The sequence below is a fragment of the Alexandromys fortis genome, unplaced genomic scaffold, assembly GCF_014885135.2.
Source record: "Alexandromys fortis isolate MF-2015 unplaced genomic scaffold, M_Fortis_MF-2015_v1.1 scaffold_8_9099976_23576923, whole genome shotgun sequence".
NCBI lineage: Eukaryota > Metazoa > Chordata > Mammalia > Rodentia > Cricetidae > Alexandromys > Alexandromys fortis.
The window spans coordinates 13428592-13445634 of record NW_026067899.1 but is presented as its reverse complement, the minus strand read 5'-3'; the positions used below and the strand labels follow the sequence as shown (position 1 = coordinate 13445634).

The 17043-nt window shown below is 40.9% G+C and overlaps 1 protein-coding gene across 2 annotated transcripts in view; it reads left to right on the top strand.

Annotated features, from left to right (window-relative positions):
* Positions 1-15242, top strand: part of Gpd2 (glycerol-3-phosphate dehydrogenase 2) — a 136424-nt gene extending 121182 nt beyond the window's left edge. For both annotated transcript variants that reach the window (XM_050122261.1, XM_050122257.1), the window contains exons 10-17: positions 94-228; positions 413-588; positions 1110-1241; positions 1986-2144; positions 8391-8503; positions 8613-8691; positions 8861-8959; positions 11961-15242. In XM_050122261.1, the coding sequence (XP_049978218.1) occupies positions 94-228; positions 413-588; positions 1110-1241; positions 1986-2144; positions 8391-8503; positions 8613-8691; positions 8861-8959; positions 11961-12086 (1019 nt within the window). In that variant the 3' untranslated portion in view covers positions 12087-15242. The remainder of the gene's footprint in view (positions 1-93; positions 229-412; positions 589-1109; positions 1242-1985; positions 2145-8390; positions 8504-8612; positions 8692-8860; positions 8960-11960) is intronic.
* The last annotated feature ends 1801 nt before the right edge of the window (positions 15243-17043 follow it).

The following is a 17043-nucleotide window of genomic DNA, read 5'->3' as shown; positions in this document are numbered from 1 at the left end:
GTTTCCTTCTCTGATCTTACCTGTGCCTCTGATTCTACTTAATGCTTTCCTCTGCATTCATACTTTGGTTTCCATGTTTTTGGTTCCCGCCAGTGAGAAGGGGGGATGTCCTGGCAGCATGGAGTGGCATTCGTCCCCTTGTCACCGATCCCAAGTCTGCAGACACTCAGTCCATCTCCCGAAATCATGTTGTCGATGTCAGTGAGAGTGGCCTCATCACAATAGCAGGTATGGGATGGGGGAGCTGACTTACTCTTTCACTTTGATGAACAAGTATTTTGTTTTTATGATTCCTGGTAGAACCTTTTTGCCCAATTTCTTGCCAAGAGGTGGCCATTGTTATTATTAGCAAATGGTTAATTATAAGAAAATTTCAGAATGCCAAACTAACAGCTTACCAATTTCTTGGTAGGTGGGAAGTGGACGACGTATCGCTCTATGGCAGAAGACACTGTGAATGCAGCTATCAAGGTCCACAACTTGAAAGCAGGCCCGAGTAGGACAGTTGGGCTGTTCCTTCAAGGAGGCAAAGATTGGAGTCCCACACTCTACATCAGGCTTGTCCAGGACTACGGGCTTGAGAGTGAGGTTCGTGGGCACTGCCGCACTACCTTGCTTTCATGTTGCCGAGATCATATTCAGTGGCCAGGGTGTGACCTCTCTAATTTAGAGGGATCCTTTGCTATGCATATCAATACTCTTGGCTCTGCAAAAGGAAAAAGATCCAGATTTATGATAGTTGCCTAAAAAACGATGCACATTTGGTTTCTCTTTGAAATCTGCAATTTATTTGCGTTGTTTCAAGTGTACAAATTTCCCCCAACTTCTTCATGTCATGAGTGTGAGAAGGGCTGCTGCTCTTCAGGACCAAAGTGAAGCTGAAGCTCCATCCGTCACTGCTCTGGTGCCGCATGGATGCTGAGTCAGTGCTGGCCTAAGCATTCCAAACCCAAGTGGTTTTCCTCCCACAGAGTCCGAACCTAATTCTCCCTAAGGACTATTATTTACAGACCTTGAGAAAACTGGCAGCCTAAGGATGTAGCGTTTTGTCCTGTGCCTTAACGGAGCCACACCCAGAGTGCCTGTCTAATGCAGTCTTATTTCTGTAGGTGGCACAGCATCTTGCCACCACCTACGGTGACAAGGCTTTCGAGGTGGCCAAAATGGCAAGTGTGACTGGAAAACGGTGGCCTGTTGTGGGAGTGCGTCTCGTGTCAGAGTTTCCGTACATCGAAGCAGAGGTATGCGATGCTCACAGGAGCATCCTGTGTGCTTGTGATCTGCCCTTCATCTCTGTTCGTCCTACCTCCACCAGTTAGGTACTGCTAGCACGTCAGCCAAAACCTGCAGTCAAGTGTCTGCCTTTCCCAGACTTTTAATAGTGGTAATAGTTTGAGTGTGAATTCCAGAGTTTGTTCAGAGAACCACAACTCTGTAAATCTGGTTGTGTGTCCCAGAAACTGTAGCTCTTTAAGTTCATGTCCCTTCCATCTCGACTGGTTCCTTGTCCTCCTGCTCTGATAATTTCTCAGAGATTTGTCTCAGCTTTCTTTCTGATACTATGAAACCAGACACCAGGCTTTGTGTATTTGTAATTCACTGTGCTTGAAATCATAGTGTCCAGTTGTGCTCCTCTTGTTGGTCTCTAAAGCAGAAACCTTTACAGCCTGATGAGTTGAAACTGACTTTTCTGTCCTCATCCTTTGCATATTTAGCCAGGTGAATAAACATTTTCATTACGCGTTGGCAAAGGGAAGTGATGCAGTTTGCGTGTCCATGCCTTTTTCTATTTAGGAAGAAGGCACCCACTCTTACTCAACTTACCCCATTTTCCAGCTTACTGTGGTAGGCAGAGGGAGGGCCCGTGCGCACCACAAGAGTGTCTGTGTCTAATAGAGAACCAGAACAGCTAGAGAAAAAGATCAGCTTTTCTCAAAGCATATTTTAAAAGAAAGGGTCAAGCCAGCAATTTTTCTTTTATTTAGGTGAAATATGGGATCAAGGAATATGCCTGCACCGCAGTTGACATGATTTCACGTCGCACCCGCCTGGCCTTCCTCAATGTCCAGGCTGCAGAGGAAGCCCTGCCCAGGATTGTTGAATTAATGGGCAGAGAATTGAACTGGAGCGAGTCTAAGAAACAGGTATTGTAGAAAAGCTTTGCAACCACTGTCCCGCTTATAAACGTGTAAGAGCTTGGTCTGTTTGTAAAAGGCTTGCATAACTGTTAATGGTTTTAGGTTTCCTGCTCACTTCTATATTATACATACCTAATTTTTCTTAAGAAAATGAGAAGATATTATATTAGTTTTACTGTTACAGAAATCCAGAGAATGTTTTTTAATCCCTGGTCATAACTCCTGAGAAAGAAAGATAACAAACAATAGTAGGGTGCAGCCCTTTTCAGGTCTCATTGAAAACACTCTTAGGACATAATCAGTGGAGTTTCTGCTCTGGATAATCCATTGATAAAAATAGTGCTTTCACTGCCTGACCACCAAGGGCTTATTATTTGTATTGTAATATTTTAAAAGATGAGAGACCTTTACAATCTGAAGAGCAATCAAAGTAGCATTTGATGTCTTATATTTATTACCAAATTAAAAAATAATTCCAGTGATGCTTGGATATGCATGAGGGCATAAAATCATACACACATACATATATACATAACTCCTCCACCCTCCCACAAACAACACACACACACATATCTGGGCTTATGGTAATACACAGAAAATCTCTCCCTTCTCTGTGTACTCCTCCAATTAGCCCACACTATTTTCATATTCAAAAGAATACACATTAGTTACAAACACTAAAAAAATATTTTCTTCATTTCCTGGGTCCTGTTCTTCCTTTAGCTGAATCTATGCAGCTTTTTGCAATATGTCCTTGATTAACCCTGGACAAATTCATTGACGATGTCCACACTGCATGACATGATACACATGTCAGCTTTCCATGCTTACTGTATTTGGCGAGGTAGTTGCCTTTCGCAAGTTGATTCAGCTCTTCCTTTTGAATTGTTTGTTGGGAGAGTTTGCAATGTAGTCCAGACTGGCTTTGAGGTCTCCATCCTGCTTCTACCTCTGAGGTGCTATGAGAGTAGGGGTGTCCACAATGCCTGGCTTGAACTACTTTTTTATACTTAGAAATATTTCTTTTGAGTCACTTTATAGCTCCTTCAAGTTCTGTCCCTAGAAACTTCTCTACATCATAATAGCTCATTGCCCCTCAGATGCTCGGGTCTCAACTTTAGCATCATACTTTGTAGGTTCCCTCAGATCCCATCTAAAGCCACTTAGACAATCTTACCATAATCATCTTCAGATCATGGTTGATTCTCCCCTTTCTTACTGCTTTCATTATTGTCACCTTGATGTAGGCTACTGGTGTCTTTCATGATCATTGTCCTGGCTTCTCTCCAAGGAAGCCAGTCTTCCCATCTTAACAACTTTGGGGATTTTGAGAGAATATAACCCAAACTTATCAATTGGATATTTTCAGAGTTCTTAGCTGAATGTACGTTTTACATTGACTTTTGACCTATTAGATATATTTTGATATATTAGATATGATCATGAAAGGACTTAATGCTGGTAGGTGAGGAAGGTGTCTCTGAGTTTTGCCTAGGAACACTTCAAAGTGTAGAAACTGGAGCAATTAGGAGGGATAGAGGAGAAATAGAATGTAGTAGCTGCTGATGTTGGGGGAGGTGTAAGAGGATTTAGGGAGTTGTGTATCAGAGGATAACAGTATGTTAGGACTGCTGTAACAGAAATACTGCCCATGGGTGCTTTGAATAGCAAACATTTATTTCCCAAATTCACTTCTTTACTTTCTAACATGAAATCCAAGGTCAAGACCCCAGCAGGTCTAACCACCTTTTATCGTTCATGGATGGGAGGCTCCTTGGCATATTCACACGTGTAGCGAGTGAACGTTATTGAGCATCTTGTCACGTGTTGATCATGCAGACAGGATTGGGCTTTTAGCCTAACCTTCAAGTGTTCGTATTAGGATGTAGATTCCTAAAGGTGGAATAACTGGGAGATTGGGTGCAAGGGTAGTTTTAATGGCTTGACTTTATTACGTTCTTCAAAGGCACAGTGGCCCTATGTCTTTAAAATTCTACTGTAGTGGTTCTTCTGAAGTGAACTGATGGTAGAAATCTCTGGTGAGTGCTTCGATGACCTCATTGTGTCTGTGTGAAGAGCAGGCCTGCCCTTGGACTGCTAATGCAGTCTCCACTGGGTAGCTCAGGCTGACCTGAAACTTATTGTTCTACTGCCTATAAGGTTGTAGTTGAGGAAGCAGACCCAGTTTCTCCAAGTAGTAAACTATAGAGCTGGGTTCGAAACCTGTTCCCCATTCCCCTCCTGCTGCCTCAGAACTGGCATATAACTCCTCCAGGTTCTGAGACTTAGCTCTTCATAGAGGCAACACAAGAATGCCACTATCTTATCATTTTTCTGTGTAGAAGAATCTGAGGTATGTTCTTATAAAAATTATAGTTGTAACGATTAGATAGGAACATATTTTGTGCTAGGAGGTAGGAAAGAGAAAATTCTAAAAACCTGTTATGCTTAACGTTTCCAGGTAAACTGCGATTTGACTTTATGAGTCCAAACCTTATGAGTAGACAGACATTTTTAGGGACACTCCTAATTTCCTTAAAGTAGCAAAAACTAAAGAGCTAAAGACACTCAGCGTGTGAGGTACAGGAGCTTAATGAGAAGAGTGGACAGTCTGGAGAGCACAGAGGAGAGGGGAAGCGCGAGCGAAAAGGTTAGAAAGTTGTCCTTCCGAGAAAAGGTTAAAAGCTTTGGGATTATTTAACCTGCAAAAGCGAAAGAGGAACAGGGTGATAAATAACTCTGCGCAGATGAATTGTGTTGTTTCTACAGTCAATACCTAATGAGTGACCCGTATACTGAATGTGGTGCCAAATAGTTTAGGGGGATAATGAATAGCTCATAGTTTCAAGGACCTTGAACTCTAAATGGGTGGATAAAACCCATGCATCTGTCAGAAATGCATGTATGTTTTCAAAGCTTACAGATATGCTTAGAGATGTCGTTCTTGGGGACTGCAAGTCAACTGACTGGGAAGGGTAGGGTAGGCAGGACAGCACTGTCTGGTGAGTTAGGGAGTGACTGAACAGGAAGGGACGTGAAGTCAAGTGCCCTTGCCAAACTGTGTACTCCAGGGGATGAATTAATGTGTGTGAGACGATGACTACATGGTCAAGCAGGGGAGATTTCACATTAAGTAAACAAAAGAAACTTAGTTCAGATGATTTGGAACTTTTGAGATGCTCTGTGTTTTGTCAGTTCCAACAGAAATTTCCTTGGAGACCTCAGACTACACTTGCTTTCAGGGAGGGCTGAGCAGGAAAGGGCACGGGCCTTACTTAGAACATATTTAACGCTGTTCACAGAGAAAGGTAGATATTGTAATTTTCATATGAGGTACATTTTTATTTTCATTGTGAGTCTCTAAATTTCAAATTTAAAACAGAATGCATAGTCAGATAGGAAGTGACTCTCCATTAAGTTTCATTCCAGTCAGGGAATGCAATACCAGTTTCAAAAAGCAGAAAGCAAAATATATCTTCATGATCTAGGAATGGTCTTCATATTGATCTAGACTGATTTTCCAAATTATGTTCATTAAGTTTGTTATTATTTTTAGCAAGAATTGTGTGCTATGGGAGGTTAATAAGGGGTTACCAAGGAAAAAAATGAAATAGCCAAAAGTGGACTAGGAATGTTTCTGTAGAAACAAATGGTAAACCTTGTGCTAGGATAGGCTAACTTCATTTATTTAAGCTAGGTTTGCCAGGGCTTAGCAATATAGCACACATGAAAAAAGCAAAAGAAGGGGGCTTTAGTTGACTGTGACTGCCAGTCAAGTTGACAGCAGACCACCATTGTCCCCTACTCTAATGTATTCTTTAGTTGTGTTAACGAAGGTCATGTAACTAGAGAGCTGGAACTGCTTGCTGCTCCCATCTAGGTACTTGCCACATCCCCGTAGGAACATGTTTTGTTCTAACTCTTTTGATTATGTAACAGAATTTGTGGTCTGGAAGAAAACATCCAACATGGCATAGAGCTTTGAAGTCATGCTTCTGCTGAAGCTTTTGGCTAGAAAATCTCTGAAGAGAAAAGTCATTGATGCTGCTTTCAGTATGTAACCTGTGATACAGAAACATGTCAGGTTGGCTCTACCTAGCAAAGGTTTGGCCATCCCAAGCAAGTTGGAAGAGTTGGAAAGAGATATATTGCATCTCAACATCAAATGTTTTAATAGGCACACCATCCTTTCATGAGCCACTTTGAGTAGAGTTAAGTCCTGCTGTAGTATGATTTAGACAGGCTCCTCAGTTCTGCTTGTGCAGGGAGCTACATGTGACCTGGATGGCAAGATTTCTTCTTTCTTAGAAATATCATGATTATTTGATGGAGTGTGGATAAACTTTACAAGCAATGAGAAAATATGAATCGAGTAAGAGATTACATTTGAGCAAGGCTCAGAGGCAGCATGTCCAAGGACATGAGTGTTAGAATAGTTTTTAGTAGATGGCTGGAAACAATTGATTAAAAAAAACATTTTTAAACCACAACTGGTGCATTTTCTTGTGTGAAGAGAGAGTCTGTCATTGGAGATAGAGACTTCATGTTTAATTTAACCACACAGATGTTGATGTGGATACATTTTACTTTTTTTTTTCAAATTCAGCGTTCATGATGTTTTTGATGTTATTTCTTTTGCTGCATCTGTTTCTGAAGAGAAAGGCAGTGGGAAAGAATAATCTTAAAACCAGTTTGTCTTCCTAAGAAAATAGAGTACCAAGCCTGGTTACTACCATCATCTACACAGTGGCTTAGCTTCCTATGCCTCACTTCATGGGCATTTGAATTCACATTCAGTGTTTGGGGCCTACTGAGTTTGTAGTGTGGTTTGATGTAAAGTTGGGAATTTAAGGTATCCATTTGCTTTTGCATGACATCATGTCAGTGGCTTAGGCTGTAGAGATGACTCAGCTATTTAGGGGACTTGGAGCTCTTGCAGAACACACCCACACCCACATTGGGCAGGCAGCTCACAACTGTGTAACTCCAGCCCCAGGGAATCTGATGCCCTCTTGTGGACACCATGGGTATCCCACACATGAGCCTACCCACACACACATATAGACATAATTAAAATATAATGAAAATAAATCTTGAAATCTATCTCAATTGCTTAACACAGCCATCAGTTTTTGTTTGTTTGTTTGTTTGTTTTTGTGAATGTTCTCTCTATGTAGCCCTTGCTATCCTGGAACTCCATATGTAGGCCACAATGTCCTCAAACTCAGAGATTTGCCTGCCTCTGCCCACCCCAACACTGGGATCAAAGGTGTGTCCTTCCACATCCAGCTCAGCCAGCATTTGATGTCTCTCCTTCAGATCTAGATTGCCTTGTGTCTGTCTAAGCCATGCTCATTCTCAGGAAACAGGAACAAGAGAGATAGAAAACTAGGATGTCTCTTTTAAAGCTGCCACTCAAAAGGGGAATATCTTGTATCTGTTCCTATTCTATTGGCCAAAGTAAGTCATATGACCAAAGCTCATAAAAGTGGGATTAAGAAATATATGCAAGGGGGAGGAGTGTGCATGTGTGTGCATTTATACGTGTGAGGAAAGAGATTTGCATCCAGTATACACTATACTACAGTTGCCTGAGGTAGTTAGATGTAACAGTAATGAAATGGAAGCTAATGGCAGCGCATGTGCAGTAGCGACATGGGATACTGGAAGCAGTGTGAATGACTGTGGAGACTGTGGCTGTTCGAAGCCCCTAAGAGAACTTCCAAGTAGCTGACCACAGACACAGTAAGTCGAGTGCGGCGCACTGGGGGTTCAAGCCCTGTCTGTTTCACTCTTCTCTTCCATTGTCATCACTCTGTGGGAGTTTGATCTTGTAGAATTTGGTAGTCAATAGCATACCATAGTACACTACCGTAAAAGGAACAACAGAGCTATCGCATGTAGAACAGGCATCCTTATATTGTGGGGAAGCAAACAGAGGTGACACATGCTCTATGACATGGAAGAAAAGATGAACCAAGCCCAGGGCCCCCCAGCTGGTCCCTGGAACCAGAGGGCAGGAAGAATCAGGCACATGCAGTTGGGCATACTGGGTGTGTAAGGTTACAGCAGTGTTTTGGATCTGTGTTAGACTGCGTCTTAAGTTGCTCAAGAAGGAATGGTAGCGCTACACTGAAACTGGATGCTGGTTCAGTGAGAATCAGTTTCTGGCAGGAAAAGAGAGAGAGAGAGAGAAATATCAATAGCTCCTATAAATCTGTGAACTCTGTGTACGTGTCTTTTCTTTTTCAGGAAGAACTTGAAATAGCCACAAAGTTTCTGTATTATGAAATGGGCTCTAAATCTCGATCAGAACAGCTCACAGATCGTTCTGAAATCAGCCTGCTGCCTTCAGACATTGATAGGTACTTCTAATAGCTCTTTCTCCTCCTTCTGCTCCTCTTCCATATCTTTGTCCTCTTTCTTTCCCTCTTTTATGTAAATCTGTTTCCATTATTCAATGTTGTGTTGCAGGTACACCAAGAGATTTCATAAGTTTGATGAAGACGAGAAGGGCTTTATTACCATTGTTGATGTTCAGCGTGTACTAGAGGTAATACACATTTATTTTCATTATCAGCTTCAGGTATAGATGGATAAAGATAATATTTATTAGCATTTTTCACAAGCCATCTTTAAACTCTTGGACAGTCTAGTCACATTAGAAGAAGGCTACGCATTACTTTTAGCTAAACCTCATTCCTCTGTGATTTTCTGTCTAGAATATCAATGTGCAAATGGATGAAAACACGCTACACGAAATTCTCAATGAAGTAGATTTGAACAAAAATGGGCAAGTTGAACTCAATGAATTTCTGCAGGTGAGTTGTGATGGGACAGATAGATGCTTTTGTGTTTGCTCCTGCTTGTCACTGTCGTAAGATGCAATTCTTCAACCTCCCAACTAGTCACTTCATCTTGAAATGTAGCCAGCAACAGTGGACCTGTCTGCCCTCAAGGATGAGGCTCTGTTCATGCCTGCTCATTTTCCTCCTGTTTATAAGAGGTACAGTTTTATTGGCTAATTTAGATTAAATCCAAGTTCATTGTGGCTTACAGAATTGTACAAGAACTATGCTTTTTAAAGACTGATGCCATGGAATATGAGTGCTGGACCATTGCCACACTGAGAGGTGACATATATCCAGTGTGGAAAGTCGTTGTTATTTTTTTTTAATGGGAGAGATTACAACCTCTGGTTTTATTCATTGAAGAATCATATTCACTTAAGAATATAATTATTCACTTGTTACATTTTGAAGAGCCAGAAAAGCAAATGAGAAGAAACATCAAGATGGCAAATTTAAACATTTCTATTTCTGAAGTTTAAGTAACCAAAGTTTCGAATGTTCAGTCATTATAGCCGTGAAGGAAATATGTTTTGTTACTGTAACTTCACACTCGATGCTCTACATTACCCCTTATAGGTCTGTAAAGGAAGGATATTGAACACTATCCCTAGCTGCCCATAGGTCTCCGGTCATTTGAAGAATGTATTGGTTTCCAGACAGCCAGGTTGTTTTCTGTAGCGTTTCTTGGGTCTTTCAAATGAATGCCAGGTCTTGCTTGCGCCATGGCAATGATGAATGCTGAACATGAAATAAATTAATGCTGGGATTTTGGTCAATGTCAACCCTTTCTTCACTGTGTCAAGTTAAACAAACAAGATCAAGGCAAAGGAAATGGTAATTGTCTCTCCAGAGATGAGCCGCAGATAAGAGCATTGTGGAATCTAAATGCAGAACATTTTCACAGGTTGTGTCCAGCATCACAAAAAGAATGTTTAGTTCTTTAACTTACGGTTTCACTGCATGCAAATTTTAAATTGAATTTGAGATTTATGGTTAGGAATTAGAAAACATCTAATGTCTCTTTTGTATAATTTTTCTGGGGTACATTTTATTGTCTCAGAATTTTAGAAAACTCTTCTTCAAAGGAATAGCTATCCTTCATTTCCTGTGATTTGTAAACAATCAACAGCATTTAGACTTTATAAAACCCAGGGTTTTAAAGACAATAAGGATCTAATTTAATGGGCAAGTTGTGTGGCTTGGGTTTTAAGTAGATTTCTTAACAGTAGTAGAGTTTAACACATAGAAAATAATTTAAACCACCTGCAGGTTTTCATGTAGAGTTCTTAAATAATTGAGTATTTCCTGTCCAGTTCTAAATGAAAGCAACCATTCATGCCTTCAATAAGTACACAGCATAACTTCCAGCTTATAAAACACTGGCGCCTTTTCTCATGCAATCTATTCAGACCTAGATATTTTTTCTTGTAGTATGGTTTTCAGATATACGTAATACTTGATGGAAAACTTTTAGTTGGTTGAGGTTGGTACAAGAAACCCAATTGGTGGCTGAGAGAGATGCCTATCTCTGACGACCATTGTTACCTCTGCTAAATTCCAAAGATCTTCCAGAATCAGAAAGCAGTAAACAGAAAATTGTAAATGTTTCTCAGATGTAAAGTATGTTTTCACATTTGATTGTTGCTGAAATATTGTCCTTTTCTGAATAGATAGAGTCCACATTTACCCTGTTAAGGCTTTGCTTTCGAAGATGGGTATGCAGTTTCAATCATTGTGATGGGGGCGGGGTACTATGGAGAGTGCCTGGTTGTAGGACTTTGTTTCTTCTGGTCTGGGCTTGATGACACTTGTGCCTGTAGAAGTCGGTCTCTTGTAAACAGTTGCTAGTGAAGCAGCTTTTAATAAGGTTAGGAGATTCAGATCCAGCCCGTGGGCAGCTGCCCCGGATTCCCATGTGGAGGATGTTTTTTAAAATGCATCTCCCTAGGCTAAAACCCTAACTCTGAAATGATTTAAATATTTTTATATTTATCGTTTTAAATAAAACTAACTCTACTGAGTACATTTTTTTAAATAGGAGAAACAAATCAAGAAAAGTCAATATTTAGTTCCACATGGTTGTGAAGGAGGGGTTGCACCTTATACTGAGAATTAGAAGGTGCTTTCCAGATTAAAGTCCCTTGCCTGCTCTCTGCATGCAGTTTCAGAGCTAATACTGATTTTATCCATTGGATAAAAGTGAATTAGCTACAATCTAGGTGGTGGAGTACTTTCATTCTTAGGGCAGGTCTATTAGTCTATTTTTAATGACTCATGAATAATTTGTTTAAAAAGACTAAGAAAATTGGGTTTTAAAAGACTTGAAGTTGGCCAGGTGATGGTGGTACACACCTTTAATCCCAGCACTTGGGAGGCAGAGGCAGGTGGATCTCTGTGAGTTTGAGGCCAGCCTGGTCTACAAGAGCTAGTTCCAGGACAGGCCCCAAAGCTAGAAAGATACCCTGTCTCAGGGGGAGAGAGAGAGAGAGAGAGAGAGAGAAAGAGAGGGAGAGGGAGAGGGAGAGGGAGGGAGAGAGATAAAGAGCGTTCCGGAAAGAGAGAGACAGAGAGAGAGACTGAAACTTGAAGTTGTCAACTATAATAACACTGAAAAAAAATCATAATTAAATGTAGGAGGTCGTGGTTTATCTTTGCTCTAGCCCTGAGATTCCTTTTTATGATTTAAAAATAGAATTCAAGATCCAAGTGACCCAAATAGGCACATTATGGCCTAAGGTGCTCTTTAAGGGTAGCCTGATCTACTTAGCTGGTGCTGTCTTTGTCAGCAGTGTGAAACCTCATCTCCCTTCACCTCTTTTTGAACTGTTGGAAAGGTTGGGCGTGTGCTCGGGATGTGATGGAGCCTTCACTGCACCTCTGCCTGGCATGGCAGTAACGTGTAGGTGCTGAGAAGAGGGGCCTGATGTGAGCTGGCCTACTTGCTGAGTGTGTTCTCTGTTTTGTTTCAAAGCTGATGAGCGCAATTCAGAAAGGAAGGGTGTCTGGAAGCCGACTTGCCATCCTGATGAAAACCGCTGAAGAGAACTTGGACCGAAGAGTTCCAATTCCTGTGGATCGTAGTTGTGGAGGATTGTGAGTCTGACCAGTCAGTCCACAGCCAACAAGCGTAGGACAGCCAGCACCATGCACCAAGCAGAGATGACTCACACCGCTCTAAAATAGTGGCTATGGTAGCGTGTTTAAAACAACAACAACAACAACAAAACACTGGAAAACATTCCAAAACTTTGAAGATGTTGGTGTACTTGCCAACTTAATTTGCCAATCCTTTGTTTTTGTTATTCAGTCTAGCTTCTAAAAAGTGCTTTTCTCATTTTTAGAGCACACTGATTTAATGTGTTGTATCCATTGTGTAACCTGTTAGACTTGACACTCTGCCTTTTCATTCATTCATTCATTCACTCACTCATTCATTCATTCACATCAGTTTTGGAGGCAGACTCCACAAGCTTGAAAAGAAGCTAGACAATGTGAGCACGCGGAGCTCTAGAGCTTGAACTTGTAGATAGCATTATGGTTTTCTTCTTAGACATAATCTTGTTTGGGGAGACTTCTCAACCCTTTCCTGCTACCTCCCCTTCCAAATAATCCTGCACACTTTCCTGTCTAGAGTAGCACTGGCTAATCTGGAGAGGGAAGACAAAGTTTAGATCTGGTTAAGATTTGGTTACATTTCTAAAAGAAAAAGTCTGAAAGCTTCCAGAATCACAGGAGTAAGATAAAGGCAGCACTGACATTTGCCGGGAGGTACAGTGATAGTTTCTTCTCAGCAGTTCTTTTTTTTTTCCCCAGGCACTGCTGGCTTTCTTTGACTATTATAGTTGCCAGAAAAAAAAAAAAAAATCCTTGCTTTTTTTACTTTAAAACCAGCATTTGAGTGGCAAGTTGGATATAATGGGATGAAACCAAATCTTTCCATTTCTTATGGGATTAATGATAAAACACAGTTTTCAATCCCACAAGTCCTGAATCTTGCAGTGGGTGGTATCGTCAGACCTATTCTTCTTGGGGTGGGCAGTATTGGTAGTATTTGCAAAGAGATAATACAAAAGAATTGGGCAGACTTTAGTTAACTTGAATTATAACATTAAAATAAGACATACCACTTTAATATCCAAGGACAATCTGCTTGCCAAAGCCTTTCTCTTTGTGTACTCAATGGGAAAAAATTCTCATTCTACCAAAAAATTAAAAAAATAAAATAAAATAAATCAAAGAAAGACACCTCCCCCCACATACAAATAAAAAAACAAAACTGAATGTGCATTGAATTCAACAAATAAAGCACTGAATAGAGATGCCGGCTGGAAGATACTTCTGCTATATTCTGTTGGCATTATAACTAGTAATCTTAATATTTATTAATTGTGCTCCCTTTTCTGAAGCTGCCAATGATGGTTTTGTGTGCAGAAGAGGAGATGCAGCTCTTGGCTCATACTTCTCTCCCGGCAGGCTGGGGCAGGCTATGTGAACTGGTACCTAAAGCACCTTCGTGCAACTCTTTCTGCTTATGCAAACATGGTTCTCTGCCTCGTTCAGTATGGGCTATGAGTCTGCATATCATAATATAAACTGGGAAGTTCATTTACCTAAGCCCCCCCCCAAATATGCAGAAACTGCAGGGAGAGACAGCTCAACTCATTTTATTATTAAATGAAGTTTAGATACTTCCATTTCTGCAGGATAACCTGACACAGAGCAAGGGACGTCATAGCAGGTGTCGCTGAAGTTCTTCTTTCAAAGTGTTATTATTTTACACTGTTTTTAAATTATTTTTTAATAAATGGAAGCACGTGGCTTTGCGATTGTTTTTCTATCATGACAGTTAAGTTCACTTTATACCTCGTGACAGTTAAGTTGGCAGAAAAGCTGTCCCTTAAGACATCCCTTCCCCCCTAAAAAAGGTACCCCAAATGATATATCACAATACTCTACATCTGTACCCCCCTCCTCTCTCTTTTTTTTTCTCTTTCTAGTTAGATCAAGATAACGATGGCTTGTGTCACCCCCTGATTCTCTTACAGTAGGGACTGGGCTTAGAATGTGACTTGCTCAGGCCGATCTGTGTTTGGAAAGCCGGTCTTGTTTGTACATTCTTTGCTATGGATGAAGTTCCTTTAAGGACAAAGAGAAGTGCACGTTTCTTCATTTGCGCTTATCTGCTTTGGCTTAAAAATCTGCTCGTTCTAAGACATGCTCCTTCACCAATCCCAGAGACTCACTCCTGGTGGAAATGGTACCGCTGTGAGGAAAGCACCCCAGCGTTTCCCTAGGAGTTGTCTCATTGAGCCTGGACAGCTAAGCAAAGGAGAAAGGAAATAGGGGAACAAGCCCCTTTAAAACTCATTCAGAAAATGAAACATACTTTTTCCTTTTCATATAGCCCTGGTATTTGTTGACTCTGTTCCGGTGTGGGAGTGGGTGAGCGGGGATTACCTTTTATTATCAAGTGATTTATTTCAAGAGCCTCTGAGGGGATTCAGGTGAAGGAACTGCATCTGTGCTGGAGGGCTGCATACTCCTCTAACTAGCCTCCGCCTCGGTGGCAATAACAGTGATAAGGCTGGGTTACTTGTTTAGCTAAGGTTGTCTGCCTCACATCCATCATGCTGCGTATTCCTGCTTTCAGTCTGTTCCCACCGAGGGTAACTTCCGATTTCTGCCATCGAGTGCATGCCTTGTATTCTGCCTTCGTTTACGGCTTGATTTTGGTCTATTTCAAAATATGTACGACAAAAAAAATGTTCCTTCTGATTTTTAACTCAGTACAGCTTAGGGATTGTCACTGATTTTTTTTTTCTTTCCCTCTTTTTTATTCGTTTGTTAAAAGGTCTTTTGCATATGAATGTAATAATGTATTGACGTCGCTGATGCTGTAAACTCTCACCGCATTTGACTCTAGAAAACTAGCCCTACTGTGTTTTCAAAGGCTATCAAGTCTTAGTCCAGCTCTGGAGAGGACATCCTCCCTCACTGCTTGCTTTTATACTGTAACACTTTTATGTATTGTGTTTGGGTTATCGTTCTGGACTGGACTGTTAAATGCTGTGTTTGAGGCTGGGTTGTCATTTTTATAACTGTCTTGGTATTTTATCACCATTATTTATTACTTTTGATATACAGAATGAGCCGCATGCATTTATAGAGCAATAAGAAGATGTATTTAATGTGCCTTGTTTTTAACTGAGTAAGAGCCAAAAGCATGAATCAATAAAAGCTGATTAAAATGGTCCATTTGCTGGCATTTCTGTGTTGCTGGTGGTCAGACAAATAACTTTAATTATTGTTGAAGTTTTTAAAAGTTTGAAAATATTTTCAGAAACTGTATTTTAAATGACACCCATTAATTATTTTACATTAGAATTTTGTAACTTTATCTTAAGTGAAGTGTCTGTAGACAGATATTATTTTATGTGACTACCAAATTATTTATTAATTTGTTGCTTTGGTTTTACGTGGCCCTAGTCTGCATTTATTCCATTACAACTCAATACAATTCCTTCCCACCCACCCCCATAGGCCAGAACCTCTCAGTTTTTACGTTTCCAGGCATGCTGATGAATTTTATCATAACTAAAATCAATAGAAATGAATGGAAAAGATTACATAATCCATTTTGATCATCTTACATGTCAAGTTAGTGCAGGGTTGCCAAGCATTGATAAATGCTCTGACAGAAAAAAAAATGCTATATATTTTCATTGTCAGGAAGTCAGTAGAGCTGTTATCAGTTTAATACTGGCCCAATTTTATAATGCCCATGTTATTTTATAGGTTTTAATTTGCACACGTACAGGGAGTGCTTTCTCCATTTGCAGCTTAGAAGTGCTACTTCCAGGCTGAGCGTGCTCCGAGGCATATGTGAGTCCCTTACAGTCCTTCAGAACTGTATCCCGAGAGAAGGCTCCCTCCCAGACAGACATGCAACAATACATCTGGAAAAAAATACATAGCAGTTCAAAATGTTTTCCGTTGGTCCAGCTTAGGCAATTTGAGGAGACTTAACTAAAATTTGTCAAAATATTGCTCATAGTTTTTGAAACTATGTAAAATGGATGGTTACTTTCAAAAGAAGGAAGCGCGAGAGTGGCCTCAGCATTCTGCAGTGTTTGTCAACAGGATATTGTCTCTGGTGTCAGACCGCATCTGACGACACGTGACTTAGGAAGGAAAGGAGGAGCAACAGGAGCTTTATGTTGGTCTGGCCCCTCATAATGAGACAGTTCTGTAAGAAGGCAGAAATGATGAGCTTTTTATGCCTGTACTTTGTGTTTTAGATCTCTAATTAGCTACCCAACGTGTGCAATGCAGGCACAAAATATGACGTGTGTGAGCCCTGATGATGCCACAGACAGCCCTGTGCTGAGAGGTGCGGCGTAAAGCCAGTTGCTGTCCTTCCATCTCCTTAAATACCTGCCCAGGAACGGTTGTGATCTGAGAAAAATGCTACTAGCCGAGCCACCCTGTGGCTCCACATGTGGCCTCGACGCTTTTACTTAGCGTAGGTTACCACTGGAAGTATTCACGTTGTATTTACTTGAACCGAGGGGAAGGCTGTGCGGTACCTTCGTTAGGAAGGTACTGTATTGCATTTTGTATTTCAGTGGAATCGGGGGAGGACTGAAGCGCACAGAATGTGCCGGGGATATTGGAGGATGGTACATGGTATACAGTTCGTTTGTTCTACAGACGTCTGAGCCTTACAGATTCGTGGGCATGTGTCTGAAGCAAGCCAGCCCTGCACTCATCTGTCAGGTAAATGGCTCCTATAGGGCAATGTGCATCTTGCTTCCTTATCAGCTGCTGCTAGCTTTCATTGTATCAAAGAGAGAGGAAGTGGGAAGATACAAACACACGCACACACACACACACACATACACACACACACACACACACACACACACACACACACACACACACCTGCTCCTACCCTTCATACTTCATGCTCAGCATTCTTTGTTAGCTTTTAGCATATCCTAAACACCTGGGTCTAATTTTTATTAGCTTTTTCTTTAACTCCAACTTAGACTTAC